Source organism: Lampris incognitus, chromosome 7 (assembly GCF_029633865.1).
Source record: "Lampris incognitus isolate fLamInc1 chromosome 7, fLamInc1.hap2, whole genome shotgun sequence".
Lineage (NCBI taxonomy): Eukaryota > Metazoa > Chordata > Actinopteri > Lampriformes > Lampridae > Lampris > Lampris incognitus.
In genome coordinates this window covers 1,745,384-1,764,406 of record NC_079217.1, presented here as the reverse complement: position 1 = coordinate 1,764,406, position 19,023 = coordinate 1,745,384, and the positions used below count along the sequence as shown (strand labels likewise).

At 47.1% G+C, this 19,023-nt stretch overlaps 1 protein-coding gene across 1 annotated transcript in view; it reads right to left on the bottom strand.

The window, feature by feature from the left end:
- The window catches only part of cdon (cell adhesion associated, oncogene regulated), a 65,787-nt gene that overhangs the window by 29,231 nt on the left and 17,533 nt on the right, over positions 1-19,023 (bottom strand). The window contains exons 2-9 of the mRNA XM_056283458.1: positions 16,629-16,767; positions 15,871-16,149; positions 14,784-14,930; positions 13,987-14,130; positions 13,425-13,715; positions 10,575-10,844; positions 2,222-2,484; positions 1,382-1,556 (exon numbers count right to left, since the gene is read on the bottom strand). Of these exons, the coding sequence (XP_056139433.1) occupies positions 1,382-1,556; positions 2,222-2,484; positions 10,575-10,844; positions 13,425-13,715; positions 13,987-14,130; positions 14,784-14,930; positions 15,871-16,149; positions 16,629-16,767 (1,708 nt within the window). The remainder of the gene's footprint in view (positions 1-1,381; positions 1,557-2,221; positions 2,485-10,574; positions 10,845-13,424; positions 13,716-13,986; positions 14,131-14,783; positions 14,931-15,870; positions 16,150-16,628; positions 16,768-19,023) is intronic.

The following is a 19,023-nucleotide window of genomic DNA, read 5'->3' as shown; positions in this document are numbered from 1 at the left end:
GGGACTAAAGCCTGGTATTAAAAACTGGGATTAAAACCTGAGATTAAAACCTGGGATTAAAGCCTGGTATTAAAACCTGAGATTAAATCTTGAGATTAAAGCCTGGGATTAAAACCTGGGATTAAAGCCTGAGATTAAAACCTGGGATTAAAACCCGAGATTAAAGCCTGGGATTAAAGCCTGGGATTAAAACCTGAGATTAAAGCCTGAGATTAAAGCCTGTGATTAAAACCTGGGATTAAAGCCTGGGATTAAAGCCTGGGATTAAACCTGGGATTAAGTGCTACATCCATAGGCCACTGTCAGATTCCAGACTGTTGGTTATAATTTAGGTATTTAAGAACAGAATTTTCTACCTAAACTTGACTATAGTTTAAAGTGGTTATGTCGTTTGTTTGTTGTTGTTAGATACCCTTTAGGTTTTGGTTTATAAGGATTTATGTTTGCCTGTTGCTTGTGAAAGATATTCAGTTCTTTGAAAGAAGCTAAGTAAAACGACATTACAACAACAACAACAACAATAATGACATGGCTGAAGTGGACCTACTGGTAATGAAGTTTGAATTTTATAAAAATCAATATTTATATTAGTACCTGCACTACTTGGCCAATAAATTTGATCTCAAGTGTGATAAAACGTACTAGGTCAAGAGGAGAAAAGCAGTTTAATGGGGCTGCAGAGCACCTAAAGATCCTCTGACACCAATGTTGACGGATGGAGTGGATGGAGCAAGCCTCTCTTCCATCTCGCCATTTGCAGGTCATGTGATGTACGGTTCTTGCACATATAACTCTATCAGCTATAACACTTTTTTTTTTGTGGATATTTTTCCCCCTTTTTCTCCCCAATTGTATCCGGCCAATCACCCCACTCTCCGAGCCGTCCCGGTCGCTGCTTCACCCCCTCTGCTGATCCGGGGAGGGCTGCAGACTACCACATGCCTCCTCCCATCCATGTGGAGTTGCCAGCTGCTTCTTTTCACCTGACAGTGAGGAGTTTCACCAGGGGGACGTAGCGTATGGGAGGATCATGCTATTCCCCCCAGTTCCCCCTCCCCCCCGAACAGGCGCCCCGACCGACCAGAAGAGGAGCTAGTGCAGCGACCAGGACACATACCCACATCCGGCTTCCCACCTGCAGACACAGCTAATTGTGTCTGTAGGGACACCCGACCAAGCCGGAGGTAACACGGGGATTTGAACCGGCGATCCCCGTGTTAGTAGGCAACAGAACAGACTGCTATGCTAACCGGACACCCCAGATATAACACTTGTGATGAACAGATACAACACATGACAGTAGCCAAAAGATCAAGAAGCTCAAGTCAATTCTGGTTACATGAGGAGTCTTTGGGCAGGGTGGCACAGTGGAGGTACTGACCTTTGCCGGTGCGGAAGGTGAGCATGGCCCTCTGGCCCTCCCCGGCTGAGCTGCGGGCCACCATCAGCACCTCATACAGGCTGGAGGGCTGCAACTCTGACAGACGCAGTGTCTTTTCACTGCCAGGGACACGTACTGTGTACCAGCTCCCAACCACCGTGCCCATCTCATCCACCTGTTCCACAAACACAAACAGACACACACAGACACACACACACACACACACACACACACACACACACACACACACACACACACACACGAGTAAAGACATAAACGAAGACACACATATACATGAACACATGAAAACAGAGGAAAGATACCCCCTCCCCCCACACACACACACACATAAATATGCAAGAGCACAACAACACACAAAATCCAACCCAACATAAAAAGGCTGTGGAAAATGAAATCATCTGCTAGTCCATAATTCTCAGAGGTTCACACTCTTTCTGAGCCTGAATAATGATGGGGAACAGCCGAGGAAACAATGCCCGAGAGGATTTCGCTTCACATTTTCCAGGGCCAGCTGAACGTCTTAACTAGTACTGGTGCAGTTTTATGGTCAGGGCGTGCTTATTAGTGAAGCAAACACTGCTTTTAAAGAGGAAATGACCAGCTCTTCAGTTGCTTCAGTCACCGGTCCCAACTTTCCCACTTTTATGAGTCGGTTTGGGCAAACTGCACTTAGGACTGATTATGTGTTCTCAGAAATGTTAAAATCTGATTATTAGACTGTGGCAAGAATTGGTTTTTGTCACAAAATGAACTAAGACAGTTCCTGCTCCTAATGTTTCCCCTTGGTGAGGAGGTCGCCATACTTTATTCTAAACTCACCTTGCGGTATTTGACGAAATAGGCGCTGATTGGACTGCCTCCATCACGACCCGGCCGCCACTCCAGGTCGTACACGTCAGGCTTGTGAGTTTGAGGCGGGCTGATGATGATTGGTGCTTCTGGGGTTGGCTGGTCACTGTTCTTGTCGGAGGGCGGTCCGATCGTGTCGCCTAGCTCCTCCTCCTCCCCCTCGTCGCTCTGCATGGGCTGGATGGATGGCAGAGCCGCTGACGGCACACCCGGTGTATCAACCTCTTCATGATCTGTCAGCGAGATGAGAGCCACACATTTCAAACAGAAGACAGTTTAAGTAAATGAGGTTCGAGTCAACCGACTCCATTCATATAATATAGTCCTCCTGTTGAGTCTTTTTCATGTCATAGGTCAACCTTTTCTTTTTTTTGTGAGTAGGTGATGCATTAACAGTGTATGAAGCCAAGTAATGGTGACGTTTAAGGGAGGAAGGCATAGTAAAAACTTGTGCAATGACATCAGTTATACTTCCCGCTTGTGACTTACAGAGGTGGGACCATGTGTAGGCCAGCCAACAGTGCTGGAGGCTTTTACAAAGGCAACAAGGTTTTCAAGACACATAAAATAATAAGAAAAACCTGGAGCCCCACACTGGTACACAATCATGCTTTGTTTTTTGTTTTTATTCCCTCATTAATAACTATGCCAAAGTCAGACTGGTCCACCTGGGTAAATTAAGCGAGCTGCTCGCGGCATTACGGCGGACACCGGTTTGGCAGAGGCGGAATGGAAATTTTCCCTGACATTTAGAGGACAGGGCCTGTGTAGCCCAGGACAGGGGGCCGCTCGCCTCTAGGATGTACTGTTAGAGTCAGATGGCAACGCAGTGAAATATTAACGGGGACATAAAGCATCACACATGTCAAGTGCAACTGTTGTGTGACTTTTGTCTTGAACAGAAAAATGCAGGATAATTTTCTCAAGCTTGTAACTGGAAGTAGGCCTTGCACTTTCAACTGCATTGCTACTGTTCACTTACATGATATCCTGATTGAACACTTAACATTCTTCTTTCGGCTTGTTCCCTGTTTCGCAGGGGTCGCCACAGTGGATTTTATGGTTTCCATCGGTACCCTGTGAGGGCACAGCACCAATGGCGGTCGTTGTTAACCTGGGCCTCGACCGATCCAGTACATCAGATGCCCTTCCTGACACCACCACTAAGCCTCTGGACGGGGCACAGGTACAGCGCTGGATGCCATCCCAGTATTCATGGACTTGCACCCATGCCTGTCGCAGTGACTGAATACTTAACACTGACATTGTAAGAGAGATGCTTCTGCAGCGGTTCCAAAGAGCTAAAATGACCTCATCTGAATCATACGTTCAGCGAGCCAAGAACCCAGAGAAACACGCTTACAAGTTCGAAACACACAAAACATTTTATCAAAATACAGATTTGTTTGAGCACAATAGAAATGATAGAGCATGTCTCACTTGCATCTCTGTCAACGGTGTTTCTGTGAAGTCCTACTTCGAATGAAACCACATGGCACTTCACACCAAGTGATAAAATATGAGGGAGAGGAAAAGGAAGAACAGTGGTTGGTTATCTATGAGGATTATAACTGTTAATGCCTTACAACAGCGCCCCCCCCCATACCATCTATACAAACGTTACAACTGAGTGAGTCATGCAGAAGACGAGTTCATGAGGTGCTTTGCATCTAGCAGGCAGACAGGTGAATAAGGAGGTTGTGCGTCTGACATTCTTGTGTAGGAAGTGGGGTTGTTGTAAAGCGTCTAGTATGTTGGTGTAGTGTTGTGTGTCTGTCACGTCTCACTCTCAACCTTCACCGCTGGCTAGCAGAAACGTGAACAGGAGAGCTGAGCACATGAGTCTCTCTCTGCCAGTACATAGCCTCTCCAACAGCAAGCCCTATGTAGCGCCTCCTTGTGGCGACACACGGTAGCTGGCTACACCTTGGACCCTGGCTGAACTACAAGGGACTCGGAGGAGGTCTGGCCCCTAGACATGTGGTACGCAGGCCCACCGGTGTGTGGATATTCCCTGATGCCCACGAACCACCCCCATCTATGGGGTAAATAGTGCCACTGCCTAGTGGGCACCTCGGGAGAGGAACAGGCTACGGGAGGAAACCCCTACACAACATCAACGTCCACACTGCTGTTGTGTTTTGTTTTTCTTGCCTGTTTGTGTGTGTTTAAGTGGGAGAGTACTGCTGGCGCTGTGTGTGGCTGCTGCTTCTGCCTCTCGTAGCCCCCCTTCCCATCCAACCCTGTAGCCTCCCCCCCCTCCCATCCACCCCTGTATGTCTGTGTTGTGTTTATCTATTGTGTTGTTTCACCCCGTTTATTGTAAAGCCACTTGGAAGGTTAGAAAAGCGCTGTATAAGTTTGATTTATTATTATATTATTATTATTATTATCATTATTATTATCATTATTATTATTATCATCAGAGAGGCTCAGTTTGCACAGGATGATGGACGCCCTTCTAGTTTAGTTTTTTTTTTTTTGGCGTGCACAGCACCGGTTCACTTTACCAAACAAGCGGGCCTGAAGCCGGTAACACTAGACGTGATCCTGGGACTCCAGCCAGCTGCCACACATTCCACACACTGACCATTAAAATACCGCAGAGAATCCGACCCCGGCATGGCATTAAGCCGTACAGACTCTTCTTCTTCTCTTTCCTCTTTCTCTTCTCTTGCCCTGTCTCTGCCATCCCCTCTGATCCCCCCCCCCTCTGGCTCCAGGTCCTGCCTTAACCACAACCAGGAGCCCCAAGACAAGAAGAAGAGGGCAACAGGACCAGGGTGTCCTCCCCACCTGATGGAGCATGATACTTCATCGGCATTACGTGCAGACTCAACTGGACAGACAGCTTTTGTTGCTCCTTCACACGAGGCACTTCTGTTAGTGCAGCTTATTTTAACTTGTTTTTGTCTGACAGGCACGGGCACAAGTCCATCAGTACTGGGAGGGCACCCAGCACTTCACCTGTGCCCCCGGGGGCCCATAGGGTTAGTGGGTGTGTCAGGAAGGGCATCCGATGTAAAATTTTGCCAAATCATGATGCGGATTGACAAGACCATATCGGACTGGTCGGGGCTCCATACGGGAACGGTCAAGGCCCGGCTTAAAAACGGCAACCATTGGTGCTGTGCCCTCACAAGGTACCGATGAAAACTATAAAATCTATTGTGGCGACCCCGGAGAAACGGTATAAGCCAAAAGAAATTTAATTTCATTTAACTTTTGCTTTCAAAAACCTTGGACATGGCATAATAAAACATTCAACATTATTATTTATAAATGACTAATATCTTGTTTTATTTTTGTTGTTTACCCAGTCCTGTTTTACATTTATTTAATATGTCATATCCAATGTGTGTGTGTGTGTGTCTGTGTGTGTGTGTGTGTGTGTGTGTGTGTGAGCCCTGTGATGGCTTTACAGCCTGTCCAGGGTGTCGCCCCACCCGCCGCCCAATCAGGGGTGCAACGGGGGGGGGGGGAGGTGCAGCGGGTGCAATGCACACAGGTGCCGCATCAGCGGGGGCGCCAAAAGACTGTACGCCAAAAAATATTATAATTAAAAAATATAACGTGTAACTATACATTCTAATCCAAAATTCTCATGGAAGTAATAATATTTATAAATATTACACTTTTAAAAAACAAATAGGCCTATAACCAGAAATTATTTACTGTGCACTGTACTTTTGGTGCCCCCGCTGATGAGGCGCGTGTGCATTGCACCCTCTGCACCCAGGGCTCGAAATGAACTTTTTTCCTCAGTGTCCCACAACTGTCCTGAATTCTGTCCTGTATTGTCCCGGATATAACCAACAGTGTCCCAAATTTTAATTCTTGTCGTCGCCTCCCCAATTATGCAGAATACATATAATTTGATCCTTTTTTGTCACTTAATCATCACACCATGGGCTCTGGTCCACCATATAAGTTTAAAATACTTGTTCTTTTATTAAACATATGAATATTAGTTTCGGGAGTTTAAGGAGTCGGCAGTCGTTTCGGGAGTCGGCAGTATTGGGGCTTGCATCAGGGGGCTGTTTATTCAACCACCTCAGCATTTCTTTCTTCTTCTTCTTTTAACTGTCGTTGATGATGGTCTATCGCTCTGGCTCTATGAACGTTGATGATGGTCTATCGCTCTGGCTCTATGAACGTTGATGATGGTCTATCGCTCTGGCTCTATGAACGTTGATGATGGTCTATCGCTCTGGCTCTATGAACGTTGATGATGGTCTATCGCTCTGGCTCTATGAACGTTGATGATGGTCTATCGCTCTGGCTCTATGAATGTTGATGATGGTCTATCGCTCTGGCTCTATGAACGTTGATGATGGTCTATCGCTCTGGCTCTATGAACGTTGATGATGGTCTATCGCTCTGGCTCTATGAACGTTGATGATGGTCTATCGCTCTGGCTCTATGAACGTTGATGATGGTCTATCGCTCTGGCTCTATGAACGTTGATGATGGTCTATCGCTCTGGCTCTATGAACGTTGATGATGGTCTATCGCTCTGGCTCTATGAATGTTGATGATGGTCTATCGCTCTGGCTCTATGAACGTTGATGATGGTCTATCGCTCTGGCTCTATGAACGTTGATGATGGTCTATCGCTCTGGCTCTATGAACGTTGATGATGGTCTATCGCTCTGGCTCTATGAACGTTGATGATGGTCTATCGCTCTGGCTCTATGAACGTTGATGATGGTCTATCGCTCTGGCTCTATGAACGTTGATGATGGTCTATCGCTCTGGCTCTATGAACGTTGATGATGGTCTATCGCTCTGGCTCTATGAACGTTGATGATGGTCTATCGCTCTGGCTCTATGAACGTTGATGATGGTCTATCGCTCTGGCTCTATGAATGTTGATGATGGTCTATCGCTCTGGCTCTATGAATGTTGATGATGGTCTATCGCTCTGGCTCTATGAACGTTGATGATGGTCTATCGCTCTGGCTCTATGAACGTTGATGATGGTCTATCGCTCTGGCTCTATGAACGTTGATGATGGTCTATCGCTCTGGCTCTATGAACGTTGATGATGGTCTATCGCTCTGGCTCTATGAATGTTGATGATGGTCTATCGCTCTGGCTCTATGAATGTTGATGATGGTCTATCGCTCTGGCTCTACGAATGTTGATGATGGTCTATCGCTCTGGCTCTACGAATGTTGATGATGGTCTATCGCTCTGGCTCTACGAATGTTGATGATGGTCTATCGCTCTGGCTCTACGAATGTTGATGATGGTCTATCGCTCTGGCTCTATGAATGTTGATGATGGTCTATCGCTCTGGCTCTATGAATGTTGATGATGGTCTATCGCTCTGGCTCTACGAATGTTGATGATGGTCTATCGCTCTGGCTCTATGAACATTGATGATGTTCTATCGCTCTGGCTCTATGAATGTTGATGATGGTCTATCGCTCTGGCTCTATTAATGGTAATGATGGTCTATCGCTCTGGCTCTATGAAAGTTGATGATGGTCTATCACTCTGGCTCTATGAATGTTGATGATGGTCTATCGCTCTGGCTCTATGAACGTTGATGATGGTCTATCGCTCTGGCTCTATGAACGTTGATGATGGTCTATCGCTCTGGCTCTATGAATGTTGATGATGGTCTATCGCTCTGGCTCTATGAACGTTGATGATGGTCTATCGCTCTGGCTCTATGAATGCTGATGATGGTCTATCGCTCTGGCTCTGTGAATGTTGATGATGGTCTATCACGCTGGCTCTATGAATGGTGATGATGGTCTATCGCTCTGGCTCTATGAATGGTGATGATTGTCTATCACTCTGGCTCTATGAATGCTGCATTGGCGCGAGTCAAGCAGCAGCCACTGGCAGAGTGGATGACGTAGAATGCATTCTATAATTTGCACGAGCAGGTGATTGAGGCACGTGAGGTGCCGCAAGAACGTAAGCCTTCTGTAGTTTCGCCGTTCGCACGCTTTTATTAAATTATTCAAATGACAAAGTAACGTCTAGATACTCATAATTAATGACTTTGCAAATAACACCTGTTTCGAAGTTTACTTTGACTTTTTTTTTCACTGTCCCGGAATTGTCCCAGACCAAATATATTTGTGTCCCAGTAGGATTTTTTATGGTCCCCGGGACATCGGGACATCGTTAATTTCGAGCCCTGTCAGCACCCCCCTCGTTGCGCCCCTGCCAATGACTGCTGGGATAGGCTCCAGCATCCCCGTGACCCTGAGAAGGATAAGCGGTTTGGATAATGGCTGGATGATGTTCTCAACTGTCTCAAGAACTGTGAGGGAGTGGTCTAGTCTAATTAATATTCATTAGCTGACCTTTGAGTGACAAGTATAAGCAAGAGTTGGCGGTAAAGGTGGGTGGGGTTTCATATTTTGAAGCTTTGATCTGACTGGTTAAATGTAAATAGGTGTGCAATTACATCATGAGTATCGAGGAAAACAAGAAGCTGAGAGAAGCTGAACTGGGGCGCTCATTTAAAAAGGGAACATCTGAAAAAAAAAGGAATTTTCCATATATCTACATGGTAGAAAGAGACAGTATACAATGCATTACAATCAAAGTGATAAGTGATGTTAGAAAATAGTGTTTCAGCCCAACTTTTCAAGTATACCTGGCTACAGCCTGCAGAATGGGGCAGCGTTCAACGTCGCATGTTTAATCCCACTCGGTCTTTGATTTGATGGTTTAACTGTCGAATTCGGGCAGGGTTAAATGTTGATTTGGGCAGGGCTCATTGGTTTGGATTTGGCCTTGGGTGGGGTTAAATAGGGTTGGGGTTAGGGTTAGGGATGGGTGGGATTAAAGGTTCGATGTTGAAACCTTCCCCACTCTGCAGGCTGCAGCCAGGTACTTCTCCAACTTTTGACCATTTCTGAGGAGATTCCTAAACTTAGCCCCTTCCGTTGTCTTTCTAAAATGTCACCGTCAAGAGATTTCTCTGCCTTGGAGGAGGCAGTGACTCTCAAACGCCGCTCAAGACACAAATGTGCTTTGGCATGGTCCTTCACTGCACAAATGCCAGCTGACAAGGGAAAACCCCGGAATAAACAGGCTAGGTAAGTCACTCGGACACACCAACAGTCAGGTGTGTCTGAACATCACTTCATGGCGCATGTACATATGTTACGTATTGCCTTCGTAGCAACGGAGGCTATGACCACGACTGTGACTTGGGGTCCTCGACTGTCAGTGGGAGGCAAAAGAAAGAGCGAAGTGAGTTGGTGGTGAAGGGTGTATTTCGACTACTAAAACCATGGGACAGGTATGAGGCATAAGGGGCACAATGGACAAGAACACAAAATATACATTTTTTTCCCCATGGTTGTAGGAACAAAACTACAAAACCGCAAACCAGATATATTTCAGTTTCCCCTCTGATGAACAATATCAACAGTTGAAAAATAGACGCTAAAATTTACCTTTACTGCAAATAGCATTTGACAACCTCTGGTGCATTGTACCGAAACAGTTAGCAAACTGAAAGTGACCAGAGAATGTTTCCCGTTGTACTGCATAGCCCTCCCATCAGATTAAAATTTCTATTTTTATGTATAAACACAGTCTGTACAGACCGCAGCAGTACACAGTAAATCTCATTCTTCCTCCCATGCACTGGGAATGGGGAGAGCCCTACATGAGTTGCAAACCAGGGCCCTATCCTCTCCAAGTTGAACTCCCCATATCTGTGTCTGTATTAATCATTCTGCAGATGGAGGAACGGGGCCTCGGCCTGGTGGGGCTGGCGAGGGGGGGGCAGGCTTGGAGCTGGGGGTGGAAATTGTGGGGGGGGGGGGTAATGTCTTAATAAATAAAAGGCAGTTGTGTATGATGTTGACAGCTGGGTGGTCTGGTCCTCGTCATAACCCTCCACGGCTACTCCTTACATTCCAGTGTCCGGGGGCTTATCCCTGACGGCGTGCACAAAGCTCACTCTCACGCTCAGGCTGAGTCCAAGGCTCAGGAGGAGGGTGGCCTTGGCCGAGTCTCTCCTACCAGCCTTCACAAAACACACACACACACACACACACACACACACACACACACACACACACACACACACACACACGGAGCAAGGCCTCCCTGTAGATTTGCTCAGGCCTGTAGAGATCCCTACTTGGTGGGATGCCTTAACCCTTCCCTCGTCCTAAACAAGAGCATATTTCAGCTCAACATTTAAACAACACAGCTTTTCTAAAACCCCTCTTCTCCATATTCTCATATTGAGCATGTGTTTATTTAATTAAAAAAAAACAACAAAAAAAAACAAGTCTACACATCTGTACAATAGGTACAATATGTGCTATATACTTACGCGACTGGACTGTGAGCATGCCGGCTGACTGCGCAGAGCCAACCGTGTTGTCCAGCAGACACTGGTACACACCCTCATACTGCAATGTTACGTCCGTGATAATGAGGGAGGATCCAGAGATCTGCAGGCCTTGCGAGGGGTTGATGGGATCTGCATTGAACAACCAGGTGATGTTTGGGGCAGGATTTCCCTTCGCTAGGCAGGTAAAGTGGGCCGTGGAGCCAGGAGAGAAGGACTGGTGGGTAAGGCCTCTCACCAAGGACACAGGCTCTGTGGGGTATCGGGAGGAGAGACTGATGGCAGTGTCTAGACGGTGGTTTTCATTGTGAGATGCTATCAATAACACACACACACACACACACACACACACACACACACACACACACACACACACACACACACGAGGGATAGGCCAATACAAACAAAAACATTAGGAAATGGCGATGGGCTCAATCCATTGCCATTGGTTTTTTTTGGCTAATTTAAAATAATTTATTTCATTTATTGATTTTATTTTATTTTGCTTATTTGAAATTCTGCACCCTTGAACATTCAAGGCAAAAAGTAGCACACGCACATCCAATAATAAGGCACAGGCCAGGTGGAGCATCATACTGAATAAAAGTAGAGTCTGCACACTTACAGTGCTGCTTGAAAGTATGTGAACCCCTTGAGCAGTTTAGATTTTTCTGTTGTTTTACCATGATTTTCTTATTCTATCATCACCAGTTTTTATGTATGAAATGTCCGATATATATTTATCAGTTGCATGTACTTGTTTAGTGGGACTTGTTTAAGTAGCCCAAAAACTACATGAAACATGGAATTAGGGTATGTGCAAAAGTAAGTGAACCCCAGCTGCATTGGTTAAGTCAAGCAGGTAACAGACTCGGGTGAAACACATTTGGGTGCTTAATTAATCAATTAAGCAGACCAATGAAATGAGACATCCTTGGGAAAGGGTTTGGCCTGCAGTAATTAAAAGAGAGAGGAAACCAACCAAACCACTGTGGTCCGATACAAATCAACAATGCCGAGAGCAAAGCAGATATCCGAGGACATGAAGAAGAGGGTAGTGACAGCCCATCAGTCTGGGGAGGGCTATAAGACTATCTCCAAAAGATTCCAGCTCCATCCATCCACTGTAAGACAAATAATTTACAAATGGAGGGCCTTCAACATTACAGCAACTCTGCCTAGAAGTGGACGCCCATCAAAACTATCACCCAGAAGCACCAGAAAATAAAGGCCAACCCACGCATCACCTCTAGAGAGTTGCAGACCTCTCTGGTAGCATCTGGGACAAATGTGCATGCGTCTACAATCAGACGAAAATTGAATAGCCATGACATTCATGGGAGGGTTGCTAGAAGGGAGCCTCTGCTCTCAAAAAAGAACAAAGCTGCCCATTTCAACTTTGCCAGAGAGCACTTGGACAAACCAGCGGCCTTCTGGAAGTCCATTCTCTGGACAGACGAGTCCAAAATAGAATTATTTGGTCACAATCAAAACCAACATGTTTGGAGAAAAGCCAACACTGCATATGAAGAAAAGAACCTCCTCCCAACAGTGAAGCATGGTGGTGCAAATGTGAAGGTCTGGGGCTGCTTTTCTGCTTCTGGACCTGGACGACTCCATGTTATCCAAGGAACCATGAATTCTCCAGCATATCAACAAATTCTTGACCAGAATCTCCTGCCATCAGTCAGGGAGTTGAAGCTGGGACGAAAATGGATTATGCAACAAGACAATTACCCAAAGCATTCCAGCAACACTACAAAGGAATGGCTTCAGAGAAAGAGGATTCGTACTCTGGATTGGCCCAGTCAAAGTCCGGACCTTAATCCAATTGAAATGTTGTGGCGAGACCTGAAGAAGTTGGCACATACCAGATGTCCCTCCAACCTCTCTCAACTGGCTGAGTTCTGCAAGGAGGAGTGGGCAAAAATCCCCATAAGCAGATACGAGAGACTGGTTAGTGGTTACAGAAGACGTTTGGTTGAAGTAATGGCTGCAAAAGGAGGAGCCACAAGCTACTAATACAAGGGTTCACATACTTTTGCACATGTTAAATTTTCAGTTTTTGTGAAATAAACCACCTTTGTTGAACTAAATAATGAAAATATATCTCTTTTTGTGTGTGTGTCCATTATTTGGAAGGTGTGCTTTACAAATTGGGATTTGGATGTATGTGTAATAAGCTTATTTTAATGTTTTTTACAAAAACAGTGACCATGTCTGGAGGGTTCACAAACTTTCAAGCAGCACTGTATATCCACTCCACCATGTTTAATGGGGAGATCAGCATCTCAGTCCCACCAGCATCCCGTATCAGATCCTTGTGGGATCGAAATGTTTATCTTTCCATTAAACAGGGTGGGAGCAGATAAGTGTCCGGGCTCTACTTTTTGTTCTAACAAGTGCGAGTGCCATGAATAGTGGCGCTGGAACATGAAGCTGGGCTTCAAACAGGACATGTCACCAACATCAGACAACACGATCCACTGCATACCAACCGAGGCACAGCCATCTCCACAACACTGTTTAGTTAACATGGGTCATTTGACGTGCTCGTAAGTTCGCTCTGTTATTCCCACTTGTTTCTTCACTGGGGGGCTGTAAGCGACAGCATGGTTCACTGGACCAAAATGTGTTTGCTATTTCTTTACTGAAGGCACGCAGACGCACAGATGTTTCAGCCAAAGGCTGTACGATCAGTGCTGAAACATCTGCATGCCTGTCTGTCTCCCTCAGCCATCTGCAATCACCTACTGAAGGAGTGGCGGTGGCCGATAGCAAAACCGACATATCACCCAACCATAACACACACATCCAAACCAAACTCCATACCGAGAACTTTCACAGTAGAGTTGGCGCTGACAACGACCCCTGTCTCCGCCTGGACAGCACACTGGTAGTTCCCTCCATCACCGGGTGTGACTGCTGAGATGGCCAGGTTGTTACGCTGTTTCTGATGTGAAGGCCCCAGTACCACTTTCTTGCCGTCCTTCAACCACTCGACTACCGAAACAGATGAGCCAGTGACAACACACTCCAGGGTCAAAGGTTGTGACTGTTCCACTGGTATAGTCTTAGGAGTGGTAGGGTACACTATCTGCACAGGGAAGGGGCCATCTGAATCTTCAAAAAAAAAAAAAAACAGAACCGACCACTTCATTGACGTTTCAAATTTCAAGATTACTGACAACCAGTTAAATTCATAAATTGCATGAAATTGTCTTCGCGTGACGATGTAAAGAGGATATGGCATCAACAAAACCTTTAAAGTGGAAAAAGAAAGACAACAGAGTATCTAACATTATCCATAACAAATAACCATAAAACTATTAAGAAACCTACTACTTTGAACTCTACATCATTATATATGAAGGACAACCAAACTCAAACTTACGTTTGACTGACAGCTTAGTACCGTGTGCCTGTACCCTGGTTTCCCCGGTAACGGGATTGTATGCGCCACATTTATACATGCCTTGGTGTCGGTTGGAAACCGAGATGATTTGAAGGTTCCCCGATGGTAGAACTAAGTAGTCATCTGAAGAAAGACAGGGGTAATAAACACTTTACACGCAGGTAGATGCCATGTTAAAACACAGCAGGCAGCTTGTGAGTGCAGACCAAAACACAAGAGCCTTGCTACAGCTGCAGCATCCAGTTTGCATGCTCCTCCAATCAAAACCAGATTTTTTTTTTTGTAGATTTTTCCCCCTTTATCTCCCCAATTGTACTTGGCCAATTACCCCCCTCTTCCAAGCCGTCCGAGTCGCTGCTCCGCCCCCTCTGCTGATCCGGGGAGGGCTGCAGACTACCACATGCCTCCTCCCATACATGGGGAGTCACCAGCCACTTCTTTTCACCTGACAGTGAGGAGTTTCACCAGGTGGATGTAGCGAGTGGGAGGATCACACCAGTTCCCCCTCCCCCCAAAACAGGTTCCCCCGACCGACCAGAGGAGGCGCTAGTGCAGCGACCAGGACACATGCCCACATCCGGCTTCCCACCCGCAGACACGGCCAATTGTGTCTGTAGGGACGCCCGACCAAGCTGGAGGTAATGTGGGGATTCGAACCGGGGATCCCCGTGTTGGTAGGCAACAGAATAGACCGCTACACTACCCAGATGAAAACCAGATTTTATAAAGAACAAAATATAGCGATAATTAAAAAAATAATGCCAATGCATCGATACCTGTTGACACTTCAAGCCACTCCCCTCGTACTCGGAGTCTGGGGCGAGCTGGAGGGTTGCTCCGGGGTAAAGGGCACTCTATGAGGACAGTACTGCCCTCATGCACTGCTAATGACCGTCGTCTGTTTTCCTCATATTCTGATATCTCTACAGACAGAGAGAGAAAAGAGAGATTAAAAAAACAACAACTACTTCATGACCAGGGATCTACGTTCTGCCCCCCCCCCCCACACACACACACAAACACACTGTAGACAGAGGAAAAAAATTGCAAAACATGTAAACTGATGGGAAAAAACAGGAGATGAAGAAAAAGAGTGATGGATATTGTTGATCTATTGTGGTTTTGAATTATGCTATTGAGAATTGTACTATAGACAATGTGATCTAGCAACAGCATATATAACTACAACCATGCAAATACAGCCTCTTTCACATGAATTGAATTGAGAGAGAGAGAAAGAGGAAGGGGGGGGGGAACAGAGGCCTTCAGCTGTACTGACACTGGATATGTGCTGAGCATCTGTGCGGTGGAGTATCAAGACAAACTGAGCTACTTGAGTTGAACTGAGGTGTTTGTGTTGGATCAGTGAGTTTGTTTATTGTTCCAGTGGATAATTCCAATAATCCCTTATACAGTTCCAGACCAAGGTCACCACCCCAGTGTAGTGTCCAAAGCAGAGTCCCAGCAGGAACATAACACACTACACAGGAAGGCCCAAGGCTCATTAAGGATACCGGTCAAGAGGCGTCTGGATGGTTGCCCAAATGAAAAAAAAAAATCTACTGCTTCCTTCCCTTTCGCCTGCCACTCAGCCGAGGCCAGGCGCTCTCATCAAGTGTTTCACACTCAAGAAACGGCCTTCCTACTTTACTCCCAAAGCAACTTCCCCTCTTTCTCTTCCCAAAGCTACTTTGAAGTGAAAATGAGCCTAAGGAAGCGCTACGTGTGTGTGCGTGTGTGTGTCTGTGTCTGTGTGTGTACAGATGCACACACATACACAGAGCATGGTTTGTAGAGACATGCAGTATACCTATATGGATGTGTGCATGGCAGAATAACTCTGCAAGGTGGAAGCATAACTACCTGCTATGGCCACGGTTGCATGCCGGCTGGCTACGGCGGGCCCGTTGTCTAAACGTGCCACACACTGATATACACCAACGTGGCTGGGGTGGAGGGAGGAGATGGTGAGGGAGTCCTTGGTGAGGTCTACACCAGGCAGGGCAGTGGGGTCCAAGGCCTGGCCCTTAAAACGCCAAGACACCACTGCTGTCGAGGGACTGACGGAGCAGCGAAGGTAAACTACAGAGCCTCCACTCTGTATCAGGGAGTTGGGCTCAGATAGGAACAACGGATATTGAGCTGGCGGGGAGAGAGGAGAAAGGAGGTAAGGCGATGTCAACAGAGCATTAAACCAACAGAAAACACCCAGACTTATCAAGTCTGGGTGTTTTCTTTTTTAAGAGCAAGGCCCCAGTTGTACCGTCACCTTAGTGAACACATGCTGAATTCAGTTCATATCAATGGATTTGTCACGATGAGCGAATTTGCTTCCAGGTGCACAACAAATTTGCCTCACTGCCTTTGCATTTGGTTCACATTTGGTGAACTGTGATATGCAAATTTGCACAATTGACCAATGACGGAGCTGCTTTAACTGTGGTGAACAGTTAAAGCAGCTCTGTCACTCGGCAGAGTAAACAGACAAAGCTATGATTTTAACAGTAATTATCCAACTTACACTACTGTGTCCTGCCAAAATGTAAACTGCTACACAAACATATGTGAGGCATGGTCTGCAGACAGACAGACAGACAGACAGACTCTAAACTGAGACTTACATGAGCAGCTGATGAACAGGGACTGGCTGAGACACAGCACAGTGGACAGGAGGACCCTTAGGCCACCGTCCATGGTGCACTTTGACCCCTGCCAGCAGCCGTGTTGTCCCGCTCGCACACGCTCGTCTGTTTGGTGAACCTGCAACACAAACACAGACAGGCAACGCGTCAAACCAGCACCCAGTGTGGAAAGGCAACGGCATCCAACTATGTCAAAACAAAAACAAAGCAAACCCGAGAGCAGATTGGATTTGGATTTGAGTGCTCGGCCATCGCAGAAATGTCCCTGCCCTCTTTGTGTCATCGCAGCAAGCAAGTTCAGCGAAGAAGACGGGGGGGGGGGGGTGTCTGTTAGGTTTCTAAATGAATCCTGAGCAACAATCCTTCTAATCTTCATGACACATCCCCTTTACACACTCCTTGATCTCCGCCAACCCTCCACCCCCTCCGGAGATCCCTCTCTGCTGACCCTTCTTCTCACCCACTTGAGTGTCTCCACGGAGGGTGGAATGTACTACCCCATCGTCCCCCTCCCCCTCCCCACCCCCGTGTCCTCCTGCCCCTCTCTCCCGCTGGGCTGCTGCCGAGGCCTCCGGCTGATGGAGTGGCTGTGGAGAGACTGTCGCCCCGCTCTTAATATCACTCTCTTGTCACAGTGTGTCGCTTCCTCACAGACTCACTGTAGCCTGAAGTGTAGAACCGGACACACACACACACACACACACACACACACACACACACACACAGGGAGACAAGAGAGGACCCAAAGGGAGAAGAGAGAGGAGGAGTGGAGGGCACATAATTAGGAACATTCCTCTCTCCTTTTCAACCCCACATCAACCCCACCACCGCCTCCGACAGTGGCACCTCCTCCTCCTTTCTCTAGGAGTAATCCGCACTGTCTTTGATCCCAGGCTCCTGGTTGGTAACCAGGGTCTGCAGCTGAAGTGGAGGCTAGGAGGTGGTGTGTGTGTGTATTTGTGTGGGGTGTGTGTCAGTGAACAATGGGTCACCCAGCTGCGATATTCACGCCGGCTGCCTCGGCGGCTCGCAGACCTGAGCGGGTGGACGGACGGCCAGCTGGAAGGACAAGGCCGGAGGGCGGGTCTAATTAAAAAGGCCGACGTCTGGGCGGGGTCATTCGAGCTCGACAGGTCTGGGAGCCACCCTGCTCAACACCCCCCACACCCCTTCCTGAGACGTCCAGTAGGTCGCTTCTTTCAGCTACCGCTACAAACGTGGTGGATGTGTCTATCACAACACCACCACCATCTTACACACACACACACACACACACACACACACACACGTCTGCCAGCGGTGGTCCTGAGGCGGAACTTGGTGTCGCCGTCATCCTGGAAAGAAGTCCAGGACTAAGTTCACGGCTGAAATGACCTTTTTAGACCAATCAGAACAAAATCCTGAAGCCCTAAAACAGCATGCCAAAGCAACTGGAACAACCCAGAAGGTTCTGAGAAATACACAGTTCAGGTCCGAGACTTACTCACTGTTTTCAAACATTTTAACACTTTGTCATACCTTTTCACACACACACACACACACACACACACACACACACACACACACACACACACACACTCTCTCTCTCTCTCTTTCTTTCAGAGAGTAGAAGGGGAGAAGAGGCAGGAAATAATAAAGTCTCCCAGCTTCTGGCTCACGCCCCACTCTCACCCCCGGGTCAAAGGTCACCGAGGAGCTCAGAGAGAGGGTGAACCAGCGGGTGTCTGGTGGCCCTGGACCAGCCCCCGGAGGTCACCTCTGTCCCCCCCCCCCCCACACGCACACACACTCACACAGTTTTACAGCTTTTCCACACCATCTAACACACACTGCTCCACAAACAGGTGTTAAAGCACTTAAAAAACAATAAGCAACTTGTTTAAACCGGGACAATAAAAATACTTCTCTCTGGAGTCCAGAACAACGGCTCAGCCTTCAGCCTCACTCACACAATCTGCTTATTTGTGGGCATCCCCATGTGAGCTGCAGCAGCATGGGGCTGTGCGTCTGGTCACATGTGACTGTCAGACTCATGTCTAAATGTGTACATGAGCCTGACGTGTCTGCTCTCAAACCCACAGCTTCTTAGCTGGCCTTTCTTCTTCCCACGAGCCCCAACAGGCCCTGCACACACTGCCCCCATGCCATCAGTGGAAACCATCTCCGTCTCTCTCTCTCCCTCTCTCTCTCTCTCTCCCTCTCTCAGAATAATGACATATAATTACAATAATAACAACGGTGCTATAAAAACGCACAGTCAGATAGAGGGCCCACATGGTGGGACTGGAACCCAGAACTGATACTGTAACCTCTCTCTCTCTCCCTCCCTCTTCTCGCTAACCCCCCCCTCTCTCTCCCCCCCTCCCCCATCACT